This window comes from Helianthus annuus, chromosome 13, assembly GCF_002127325.2.
Source record: "Helianthus annuus cultivar XRQ/B chromosome 13, HanXRQr2.0-SUNRISE, whole genome shotgun sequence".
Classification (NCBI taxonomy): Eukaryota; Viridiplantae; Streptophyta; class Magnoliopsida; order Asterales; family Asteraceae; genus Helianthus; species Helianthus annuus.
The window spans coordinates 82,966,296-82,979,733 of record NC_035445.2 but is presented as its reverse complement, the minus strand read 5'-3'; the positions used below and the strand labels follow the sequence as shown (position 1 = coordinate 82,979,733).

At 36.4% G+C, this 13,438-nt stretch overlaps 1 protein-coding gene across 1 annotated transcript; it reads left to right on the top strand.

Annotated features, from left to right (window-relative positions):
* The first annotated feature begins 855 nt into the window (after window positions 1-855).
* On the top strand, window positions 856-7,709 carry LOC110898381 (WD repeat-containing protein 3). The gene is made up of 11 exons (XM_022145162.2): window positions 856-1,190; window positions 2,291-3,568; window positions 3,671-3,793; window positions 4,989-5,170; window positions 5,245-5,476; window positions 6,028-6,237; window positions 6,325-6,453; window positions 6,543-6,611; window positions 6,726-6,848; window positions 7,240-7,290; window positions 7,375-7,709. The coding sequence occupies exons 1-11, from the start codon at window positions 951-953 to the stop codon at window positions 7,540-7,542; spliced, it is 2,805 nt and encodes a 934-aa protein (XP_022000854.1). The 5' UTR covers window positions 856-950; the 3' UTR covers window positions 7,543-7,709.
* The last annotated feature ends 5,729 nt before the right edge of the window (window positions 7,710-13,438 follow it).

Below are 13,438 nucleotides of genomic sequence, written 5' to 3'. Positions count from 1 at the left end.
TTACTTCATTAATAAATAATTCAAAACCCAAAATGTTAGATAAAATTTGAATGGAAGATTTAAAAATTTTAATGGATTAAATTATTCAAACATTGAACAAAAGATATTATCACACTTAAATAATATTTATAAAAAAACTCAAATTTTGATAGCTTCGTTGATTGACACGTGTCCCCAAAGAGGTTTCTTTTATTATATGTATAGATAGATGTTTTATACCAAAAAAATGAATTGAAAAACCTGTTCAATACCCGAAGCCGAACCATACCGACCAATACCCGAACTCTAACCAGACCCGGAAATAGGGTATTCTAATACCCGGGTATTGAAATCCGAACCCGAACCCTACCCGAACCCGGGTACACAGGGTATAAATTTCCTGGCCAATACCCGAACCCAAACCCGACCCGCGTATGGTCAATACCCGAAAAGTTAAAACCGACCATACCTATACCCGGGTATATACCCGAACCCGCGTATTAAAAAAAACTCGATTTGTGCACCTCTATCTTAGGGTGAGATAAGGCTTAGAGACCATTACTGAGTTCGATTCCGCAAGGGGTTTTATTCAAGATTTATTAGGTTTACTCCTGAATTGATGTATAGGCATTATAGCCTAGTGAAAATGAATATGATTAGGTGGTTCTGCTGGTAAAACGATAATAATCTAGTCGTCCGTTAGTGATCTAAAATTTCTCGTTAAAAAAAATACCAAATAATTTAAGCCCAAAATAATAGTCTTGAGTCTGAGACTCTGGCAGCCCATCTTAGAATTGGGCCAACTCTGTTTGCAAGTTACTGAATTTGGCAAATAGGCCCAAAATTTTGCAGCCAGTCAAAAAAAAGTCAAAACCATTCCAAAACCTAACAAACACTTAAACCCTAGCACCACCACACCACCAAAACCCTCCACAAAATCAACCGCAGTTTGAACCTCACAACCGGAATCAATGGTGAAATCGTATCTCCGGTACGAATCAGCGGCGGCGTTCGGAGTAATCGCATCGGTAGAATCCAACATCACATACGACACCACCGGTAAACACCTACTCGCTCCGGCGCTCGAGAAGATCGGCGTTTGGCAAGTTCGTCTTGGAATCTGCTCCAAAACTCTTACTCCGTCTACTCAATCTCGTGGTCCGTCTATCGCCGTTACTTCAATTGCAGCTGCACCTTCTCCATCATCTAAGGTGATCACTCATCCAGTTATCCGCTTTATATAAGTTATTGTTATTATTATTATTATGATTATTATTATTATTATTATTATTATTATTATTATTATTATTATTATTATCTTATCTGTATTGGAATTTGTTGTGTTTAATTTGGTGTGAAAACAGAGCCTGTAGGTTTGTAGGAATGTGTTGGTTTATTTATTGAGAGTAGCTTGTTACTTGTGTGAAGAATTTGAAATGTTAGGGTTTAGAGATACGTTTTAAAGTGATATTTTAGGGATAAAAATTGGTTTTTGTTTGCTGTTTAACTTTCTAAATGTTAGTTTTACTGAAGATATAAGGGTTGTTCACTTGTTCATAAGCCACTGAAACCGACTGACGAACCGTTTAAACCGAAGAAAGCCCGTGGGTTTGAAATGTGTATGGTATACTGTTTGGAACTTGGAACCGACCGAGTGAACCGAACAGGCGCTTAACGTTTATTATTTTGGTTTTTATTTATTTATTTTAGGATTTTAAGTTATGTGTATGTATTACGTTCATGAACGATTCTTATCGCATATATATATATATATAAGGTTGAGTTCATTTCAGAACTCTAAATAACTACAGAACTTTCAGAACTCCTAATAAACAATCATTTTATATATAAGTTTTTGTATTTAGGATCTTTTTATCATCTATTATATGTATTTCTTTGATTGTATACATGTTAAAAGTAGTTTACATATCTTTAATTGCCAAAATTATATATATGTGTCAATACTAATTACATATATGTAAAAAAACTAGTTTACATATGTGTAATTATAAAATTACATATAAGAAAAGATAAAATTACTATTAACATGTATGTAATCGTAAAAATACACATAATAAATGATAAAATTATCCTAAACATAAAAATATATTAATAAAAAGATTGTTTATTAGGAGTTCTGCGAGTTCTGTAAATATTTATGGTTCTGAAATGATCCTGGCCCTATATATATATATATATATTTTTTTTTTAATTTAAGACTGAATTTTGTTTTTTTAGAGTAATATTTTTTGGTCTAAAACTGCAAAACCAAATCAACTGAGAGTATTTGCTGTTTTTTTTTCTCTTACAGATAGTTAGCGGGCATGCTGATGGAAGCATAAGAATATGGGACGGTGAAAGAGGAACCTGTGACACAACTTTATACGGGCATAAAGGGGCTACAACAGTTCTTCGGTTCAACAAGACAGGATCATATCTTGCATCCGGAAGCAAGGACAATGACATTGTTTTATGGGATGTCGTTAGTGAAGAAGGACGTTTTCGCCTACGTGGTCACCGTGATCAGGTTACGGATCTTGCCTTCTTGGATTCCGGAAAAAAACTCGTCAGTGCCTCAAAGGATAAATTTTTAAGAGTTTGGGATCTCGACACACAACATTGCACACAAATAGTCGGTGGCCATCACAGTGAAATTTGGTCTTTAGATGTCGACCCTTTGCAGAGGTATTTGGTCACTGGATCAGGGGATTCAGAGCTACGGTTTTATACCATACAACACGATCAAACCGTTACAGACGTTAAAGATTCAGCTGTTGAAAACAAATGGGAAAGTTTGAAACTTTTCGGTGAAATTAACCGACAGAGTAAAGATCGAGTTGCAACGTTGAGTTTTAACAATACCGGTAACCTTTTGGCTTGTCAAGTTGCAGGGAAGACAGTGGAGATATATCGCGTATTAGATGAAGCTGAATCTAAACGTAAAGCAAAGAGAAGAATTAATCGAAAAAAGGAAAAGAAAAGTTCTAAAACTGTTGATGCTACTGAAACTGAAAACACAGATCATGAACTTACAGTTACCGTCTCTGATGTATTCAAGCTTTTGCAAACTCTAAGAGCTAACAAGAAAATATGTTCAATCACGTTCTCTCCAATAACTTCGAAGAACTCATTAGCTACCTTAGCATTATCGTTAAACAACAATTTGCTTGAAGTTTATTCAATTGATAGCGATTCAACCACCAAAACAAGTGCTATTGAGCTTCAAGGGCATCGTTCCGATGTAAGAAGTGTTACACTTAATTCAGACAGCACACTTTTAATGTCAACGAGTCATAATTCTGTTAAGATTTGGAACCCTAGTGCCGGTTCTTGTATTCGAACCATTGATTCTGGGTACGGGCTGTGTAGTCTGTTTGTTCCCGGTAATAAGTATGCTGTCATCGGGACAAAAAGTGGCACGCTTGAAATTATTGATGTTAGAAGTGGCACGACTGTCGAAGTAGTGAAAGCTCATACCGGTTCGGTTCAATCAATTGTTCACACACCGGATGGTGGTGGTTTTGTCACCGGAAGTACTGATCATGATGTTAAGTTTTGGGAGTATCAAACCACAGAAGCTTCTGGTCAGGTGTGCTTTTAATTAGAAACCATAAAAATTCAGCAGTTTTTTTTACTTTAGATGGATTTAATGCGATTGTTTTATCATGTCTCTATTGTTTTCGGTTTTCAGGATTCGGTGCATTTGACGGTGTCCAATGTGAGGACTTTACCGATGAATGATGATGTCATCGTGGTGGCTGTAAGCCCTGATGGGAAGCATATTGCGGCTGCTCTACTGGATTGCACTGTCAAGGTCAGATATATTTCTCGTTGTTCTGATTATTAGATAATCACTAGTTTTTTACCCGCCGCGCGTTGCGGCGGCGCTGTATGCGACATGATAACAAATAGACTACAATCAACAGACTTGTTTCCGAACTAAATTTACGTCGAAACATACGCTAACTCGTATTTATACCAACGAATCGAGAAATATTACATTTGACCTGATTTGTTTCCGAACAAATTTTACGTCAAAACGTACATAAAAAGAAAACATTTTATAATTGACCCAACTCGTTTTCAAACATAAAATACGTTAAAGCGTAAACAAACTTGAATTTATGAGGTTTGAGGGTTAAGAAAAGTTAGAAAGTGGGGGGGGGTCATTTTTGTCAAGTTAGAAAGTAGGGGGTCATTTTTGTCAAATTAGAAAGTTATTTTTTATCAATGTAGAGGGTTGAAGGCTGAATTTTGTCAACTCACTAAACTTGATGGGTGAATTGTGATTTCAAAGGTTGGCATGGTTTAAAAAAGCGTGCCTAGGCGCGAGGCGACCTAAGGCGCAAACCAAAACGCCTTGTGTGACATAAGGCGCAGGGTGTACAAAAGGCGCAGGTCAGGCGCGCTTTTTAGGCTAAAATTTGACCTGAGGCGCAGGTGAGGCGCACGCGTTTTTTTTTTTCATTTTAAACATATAAAAAGCTTAATTTTAGCTAAATCAAAGGTAGGGGATGCTAAAAACCTATGGGATATATAAAATAATTTATATAATCGCTTTGCGCCTTGCGTACGAAAAGCTCACCGCTTTTGCGCTTTGCGCCTCGGTTTTAGACCTCGTCGCTTTTGTGCGCTTCTCGCTTTTTAAACCAAGGTTGGCACCGACCATTGAGATTAATGTATTATATAATTTTCAGTTGGTAGATTGTGATGCTGCTGACGCACAAATAATTGTCACTGTTATATACATTAGTAACTCTGTAAGCATAAATCATGAAACTTATCGACATATATGTTGAAGGCATGCTTGTTGGGCACTTAAAATAGCATAAACGTGAAATTATTTTGTATTTAATTTTATTTCAATGTTTTTATTTAATTCTACATCTGAGCTGCAGAGTAACATTTCAAAGATAACTTATAAGGGTGTTTTTAGTTTTATGTTGTTTCCGCCATTTTTTCATATTATTTTTGTATTAGTTGCTAATTATCCTATTAAAAACTTTCAGGTCTACTACATGGACACTTTAAAGTTTTTTCTTACATTGTACGGTCACAAGCTGCCAGTGTTATGTATGGATATCTCCTCTGACGGAGATCTTATCGTTACCGGTTCCGCCGACAAAAATATAAAAATTTGGGGTTTGGACTTCGGTGACTGTCACAAGTCCATATTTGCTCATGCTGACAGGTATAACATTTCCCATAAAATACTTCTACAATCGAACAAATCGATCTACAGCTAAAAGTTTTTTTTTATGGCAGTGTAACGGCAGTGAAATTTGTTCGCAATACCCATTACATGTTTAGTGTTGGGAAAGACCGTTTGGTAAAATATTGGGATGCTGATAAATTTGAGTTGCTTTTAACTCTAGAAGGCCATCATGCTGAAGTTTGGTGCCTCGCTATCAGTCATCGCGGTGATTTTCTCGTTACAGGGTCTCATGATCGATCCATACGACGATGGGACCGCACTGAAGAGCCATTTTTTCTTGAGGTATTATTTCTTCCGTGTTAATTATTAAGGGTGTTAGATGGGTCGTGTTCGTGGGTTGGCAAGTTCAACCCGACCCGAACCCGAAAGTTTTAGATGAACCGAACACGAAAATCATGTCATATATATGAACCCAAACATTACCCGAATATTCATAAAGTTTTACTACAAGAAACACAAATGTATATAATAGACTTACATTTAATCATGAAATCTTATGTCAATTTATCTTTTTAAGTTATAATTATGGCATAAAACACACACCCAATGTAAAATATGACGTAAAACATGCTGTAAAAAAATAAAATAAAATATAATGCAAATGGGTTAAAACGGGTCAACCCGCCAACCTGGTGGGTTGACAAGAACCTGACCCGTTTAGCTAAACAGGTTCGCGGATTCAACCTGAAACTAACCCGGAACTATTTGGACTAAACTCAAACCCGCGAATTTTGTGTTAGGTTCGTGTCGTGTCAGAAATTCACATCCCTTTTAATTATTGTAATTGTATTGTTATATTGGTTATTTATAGATTCAATTTGACTATGTTTCAGGAAGAGAAAGAGAAACGATTGGAAGAGATGTTCGAGGCTGATCTCGACAACTCGTTAGAAAACCGATATTTACCACAGCAAGAGCTTCCGGAAGAGGGTGCGGTAGCTGTAGCTGGAAAGAAGACGCAGGAAACTTTATCAGCAACCGACTCTATTATCGAAGCACTAGACATTGCAGCCGAAGAATTGAAACGGATGGCTGAACATGAGGTCAGTTTATCGCTACTTCTATCTATATTAATATATTTTTATGTTTAACTTATCATTTTGTAAAAGTCGATTTACTGGAAATCTCAGGAGGAAAAGAGAAAGGGAAAGGGTGCGGTGTTTCAGTCCAATATTATTATGACGGGGCTCTCTCCGTCTGATTATATCCTTCGTTCAGTTTCGAAAGTTCATACCAATGATCTGGAGCAGACATTACTGGTAAGTAAGAATGCGGTGTTGTGTGCATAATTAATACTGTTCTGTGATGTATCTAGATTCCGATGGATAATCATATGTTAACTTTGCAGGCTCTACCGTTTTCGGATGCTTTAAAGCTCTTATCGTTTTTAAAAGACTGGTCATCGAATCCTGATAAGGTAGACCGTTATTATTGTTATATAACATAAGTTTTGGTCAGTATTTTTTCACAGTACATGACTTTATAATATTATCTTTTTTGACTGTTTTGATAACGTAAAATCTTTTGGCAGGTTGAGTTGGTTTGTAGGATCGCGACAGTGTTATTGCAGGTGCATCATAACCAGCTAATTGCTACCGCAAGTACCAGACCTCTTTTGGCTCTTCTTAGAGACATACTTCATGCTAGAGTCAAGGTAAAGTTATAACATAACTTTAAGAGAAAATCACAAAAGTATGACAAGTTAAAATATATTATTTTAACTAATATTCCAAAATTTAATAAATATAGTTTAAGTTAAAATATTTATTATTTTAACAAATAATTATATAACTTGGAATAATATTAAGGACACAATGAAACGTAACTCAAAGACACTATTTAAGACTAAGTCGAGGCACGGCCCACCCGTCTAATAAACCGTAGTAGATTTATAATTTTTTACATGAATGCAAGGATAATCTTTTGTTGTTATACAACCTTTTTTAAAAGTGCAAAGTTATTTATTTGGCTGTCACTTGACATATAATATTGATATAGCTTTAAAGCAATCCATATATATGAATAGATTTGTATTGTTTTTACAGGGATGCAAGGATACTCTTGGATTCAATCTGGCAGCAATGGATCACCTCAAGGTTTGTTTTTTTTTTTTTTTCAAATATGTTATGTTCTTATCAAGGTGTCAAAAATTGATAAACATACTGTTAATTTTTTTACAGCAATTGATGGCTTCAAAATCCGATGCACCCTTCCGAGATGCAAAAACCAAATTACTAGAAATACGCGCACAACAATCGAAACGTGTTGAAGGAAGGGAAGACACGAAAGGTGAAAAGAGGAGGAAGAAGAAGAAACAAAAGAAGGACGACGGACATGTGTGGTCTTGATTTGTGGCACATAAAATTGTGACACAAATGTGTAAATGTTTGATTATTTTTGTAACCTTAAATTTGATGATGTTATGTTATACACTATGTTGGTCCAAATTTTGAAATTTTGTAGCTGGAGGGGAGAGAGTTTTATGAAAATGTGAAAGATAAATTTTAGACTATTTCATGGAATATCTTTTGCATTTGTATTAGCGCTTCTTTTGTCAATGCTTCTCTCATCTTTTACAAAGTATTATCTACAATAAGAGTAATGTCTGAACTACTCTCTAGGTTTATTAGTTGTATTGATTTAAAAATTAGATTATATCTTGTTTAGTTTAAAAAATATAAAAGGATAGAACCATAAAAAGTAGAAGACTTTTAAGTTTTAAACATTAACGCTGTAGCATTAACACTTTTAAAATTATCGACCAAATTGTCGAGTTGGTTGATTCATGGTTCACCCAAATGGCTTGTTCAATCAGAATTAAAAAAAAAAGAAAAAAAAACCTTTAATAAGCTCTCTTAAATGAAAAAAAAAGTGTAAAATGCAATTTTAACCCTAGGGTTTTACCCCGCTGACACTCTTATCCTCTAAAACCAAAATCCTACTGTCCTACCCCCGAACGTTTCCAAATGTAGTCAACATTGGCCTCTCCGTCATCTCAACGTTAAGTTTACCGTTACCAGGAGGGGTATTTCAGGAATTTCACCACGAATACTTACATCCTTGGTTTTCCTCATTTGTTCAATCTCAAACCCTGACCTTAACCTAGTTCATTGAATGCACTTTGAGTTGGACGATTTCTAGGGGAATCCCAGTGATTTGCAGTATGGATCTTCAATATTTCGAACCAGAGGAGATGTATTGTAAGCAACATGAAAGTAATTCTCATGTAAAAATTGAAACTTCTGTTGTTTTAATTTGATGTTGTTGTTTGTTTACAGGTGATACTGACCGACAATTTACAATTAGGGTATACCATGGAGGTTATTTTGTAGATAATCCAAGTAGGGAGTACTTAGATGGAAAGATCAACTTCATTGATCATGTAGACTTTCGTGTATTGAATATGGATGTTTTAGAAGAGATGATTAAGAAATTAGGTTATGACGATGGTATCGTTAGGGGTGCAAACGAGCCGAGCGGCTCGCGAGCTACTCGAGACCGGCTCGAGAAAAAGCTCGAAACGAGCCAAGCCTTATCGAGCCCGAGCCGAGCTTGAGCCTAAAATAAAGCTCGTCTGTTTATCGAGCCCGAGCTCGAGCCTCGCATGTGAAGCTCGTTAGGCTCGTCGAGCCTTATCGAGCCTTAGTGTAAACGAGCCGAGTCGAGCCGAGCTTATTTAAACTTGTTTACAAGCCGACCTCAAACCTAAAAATAAGCTTATTTAGTAAACGAGCTCGAGCCCGAGCTTCACTTATCGAGCTCACGAGCCTAAAAAGTCTATTATTTATATTATTTTTATTTAATATATTAATTAATAGATAATAAACGAGCCGAGCCGAGCCCGAGCTTGAGAAAATACAAATGAGCCGAGCTCGAGCCTTGAAAACAAAGCTCGAATCAAGCCGAGCTCGAGCCAGAGCTCATATAAAGTTAATCGAGCTCGAGCTCGAGCCTGGTCAAGCTCGGGCTCGGCTCGTTTGCAGTTGCACCCCTAGGTATCGTATTCTACATTCATTATAAAGAACCTTATGTGTCTTTGGATTTTGGGCTTAGGACATTAAAATGTGATATTTGTTAGGGCCTAAGTTTTATTTGTTCCAGATCCAATATCCTGAGACATATTCTGGATCAAATATCCTTAATGTGTATTACGGGACCTGAGAGGATCAAGGATTCTTATTGTTTACTATGGTTACTAATAATTGTTCTCGATATCTTCTTATGTTTATATGCAGGTGAACTAAGTGGTGGACTGAGTCTAAGCTGAAGTCGTTAAGAGGATGCACGTGCTTATTCCACAACATTTATGGAGAGAAGACGTGGGTCTAGCATGATTATCGCACCTTTTTGTTATTTCTATTTTAAAAGGGATTGATCAAGTCACACACACATATACGCACAGCATGCATAACTCATCACTCTCGGCTAACACACACTCATTATTGTATCAAGCTTGATCAATTTCTGAAGTTGTATTTGATTTTACTTGTAAATATAGTTGGTGGTTAATAGTTTTTACCACCCGAGGTTTTTATGTCAGCGATCTCTAGTGTTCAAGGGCTTTTCCTGGTACAAATCCTTGTGTTTCCTCTACATTTCAAGTTTTCGCAATCATTATGTTCGTATAAGCACTCTACCTCACAAACAGATTTGGTTACATTATCCTTAAACCGATTTTTTACCAAAACAATTTGGTGCCCACTGTGGGGCAAGTGGTGCTTCAATTCTAAAAATTTCTATCAGTTTTCAACCTATTTTTTACCAATATCATAACCCTATGGCCTCTTAAGGAAAGCCTGCTTCACCTGCCATGCCAACGACAACTTTGTCCCAAACCTCTATGTTGTTGCCTCCTATACCCCCACAATTCTAGAAGAACAACGAGGCTGCTCAAAAGAAGCCAACTTCTGTTTTCCAAGGATCTAAGCCTTCTACTACTTCCTCTTCTATAAATTGTGACAACCCTCACAATTCCATGTATCCGTACAATTTATTAATAATAATTAATGTGCTTGATGACTGTGCTAAATCACTTAACTGATTTCTGATTTCTGTGTTATACTTACATGTGCTTGTTAACATACTGGTAGTGTACAGAAAAGTTACTAAATAGTCCTGTGTGCTTTCCTAAGTGTTGAGAATTAAAAGTGTTACAAAAGTATATATATAGGACACTTTACGGATTAATTAAGCACTTTAACGGAACAACACCGAACCGAACAACCGGACTTTACCCGGAACACAAAAATATTGTCAAACACATTATTTCTATTTTTCTGAGCTAGTTAGGGTCTTCGAACACCCTAACACACTGTATATTTAATAACACACCATAATGCACTAGCTAAGCACTTGATTTCTAACAAGATTAGTAACTAAACAATTGAAACCCAACTAGACCAACCCCCCCCCCCCCACCAACCGGTTCTAGAAAGTGGGATCCCCACTTTGATTTCTTTTATTTGTTTATTGTATGTGTATAGTACTTGCGGAACATGTTAACCCTTGTGTAAAGGGGTGTTGGAAGAATGCTTATTTAAACCACTAGTCCACCATCATTCCTAACTTCACACATCAAACAACACACCAAGAACTCTCCTCCTCTCCTCTATCTCGGCCGACCCCAAGTAGCACCACCACCACCATCATCACTTGATCACTTTCAACCATTCTAAGAGCATCCAAGGGTGTTAGAGATCATACAACGAAGCTCGGTGTGTTCGGAAGTTGAAGGACCTCTCTCATCTTCTTTTAACCATCACATTTCTTCACTTGAACTTCCCTAGTCTTGAACTAGTGGTAAGAACTTAGATCTTTGCTTTTTACGTCTTGTTTAAGTGGTTAATAATGTTTAATGGTCAAAATGATAAGAACTCTAATGAATCTTGTAAAGAAATCTTGAACATAAACTAATTTGGTAATAGAAGTATGATTAAAAGATGAAGAAATTATGATATTCATGTGTTGTGATGATTGTCGATTGTTGTTACTTATGTAGTTGATGGATCATCATATGGTCTTGCTAGATCATGATTAAAAACATGATCTAGCAAGATGAGAAAGTTAGAAATGTGTAGGACGATGGAATCATCCACACATAAACTATGAACTTGAATAAATAGATGTTTTCTTGAAAAATAAAGATCAACGTAGGTTATAATCTTGTAGATCCAAAGATCCATGAGTGGTTTTTCGAAAGAACCAAGTGAAAAGTATGAGTTTCGTTAAAACTTGGATCTTACATAAACTTAACACATTTTTGGTGGATAAACAAGTGTAGAAACACTTGTGTAATAAGAAAATTTCACAAAGAAATATTTCTAGAAAACATGACTAGAAGTTGTGAATAATCAAACTCTTTGAAAATGAAGTTTTAAAGGAACTAATCACATTTTTAAAGGTAACAAGACTTACTAAGTATGCTAGTAAGTTACTGCACATTTTTATAAATTTTCAAGTTCATGAGTTTATGGTTTATGCTTGTTTTTGACAAGTTTGGTAAATAAAGGTTGTATGTTGTTGAATGAGAATTGTTTGAATGAATTTTCGAAAAGAAAATGATATGCTAGTAAGCATGGACACATCCGTTTACAAAGGAAACTCTGGCGAAATTTTTTAAAATCCCAACACTTAGAAAATATTTTTCTAAAACAAGTATTACAAGTATATTTTATAACTTGTGTTTCGAATACAAACTTCGCCATAATTTTTGTAATAAAACACCAAGTATCGGAGGTTGACTTTCGTAAATAAAATTTGATAAATATATATTTAAAATACATATTGTATACTAAAACTCTTGTGTGAATATTTGTTTATTTTACCGTTATATAATTTTAGGGTAAAATAATATATAACGTAACAAAGTGCGTTGACGTTTAAATTGTGTGATATGTGATAAAAGTAATGGGTAGATAAACCATACGTGTTGTGCATGAGAAATTGATTGTTATTTATACCTTATTAGGACGTGCTTGATTTCCTGATTATTAAAGTAACTAATCTAACCGAGCAAACCGAGGTGAGTTCACACTTTTCTACAAAGCATGGAAATTCCCGGTGGGAATGGGAATGGGTTTAGGAATAGGGATTCCTCGTCCTTGGGACGTATTCAGGAATGAGAATTCCTCGTCCTGTTGGGATGGAATTAGACTTACTGGACTAGAACTCTATCAGCGAAGTCCCTCCCTTTATATCGATTTAATTGTCGAGGCAATGGCGAGCGGGTCATTAGTTAATAACACTATTAGGTTTAACAAACCTCACAGCGTGCCAGTCGGACGGGCGTGTACTAATGGACTATGGCACGTCGGTGATGATAGACACCGACGCTAGGGCACAAGTAATTTTCGTTAGTAGTCGATATGATAAACGAGTCTGGTAGTTTAAATAATGGGGTAGCCCCCACGGCCGGAGTGCCGGGCTGGATAGCCAGGGAAGTTGGACATGGGATGGTTAACTAATAAACGTTTTCGAACTATGGGGTAACCCCCACGGTTGGATAGCTGATTAAGATTAAACTACGTTTTTGGAAACAACTCTAAAATGGACAACCAACCCTGAACTCACTCAACTTTGTTGTTGACTCGTTGTTACATGCTTTGCAGGTCACTAGATGCTATGGGGCTTGCACATGGAGGTGGTCGTTGTGGGATGCGAACTGTTATGTCCCGTACTCAATAAATAAACTTTATGAACTTATGAAACTTATGTTTTGGGTCTTTAAACTTATGAACTACGAACTTATGTTTTGGTTTAACGTCTTATGCTTCTGCTGTTTAAATTGAACTTGGTTAACTTCCTTTTGGTCACCAATTGTATTGTGGTTGGTTTTATTTACTTAAATACGTTGTTCAATATGATTGGTGGCTCGATCCTGGTCATGTCACGCCTCCAAGCGGTGATGCTCCGCATGGTGGATTTTGGGGGTGTGACAGATTGGTATCAGAACCATTGGTTATAGTGAACTTGGTATTAAAAAGGGAAAAGCTTTTTGATAAAACCAGACTATAACCTGTACAGTGCTCAACGATCCACAACGACGCTTCGCTCCACGTGCAAGACTCGACACAATAGGTGGTATGATTTATGTTATATTGTCGGTTAGATAGTTCACACAGTGCATTAGTTAACGTGATAATTGCTATTTGAACTTTGTGTGCTTACTCTCTCCTGTCGTCCCACACTTACGCACTTTCGCGACACTTTCCTCACTTACGTTGCTTCATTGTTGATGTGCTGAAA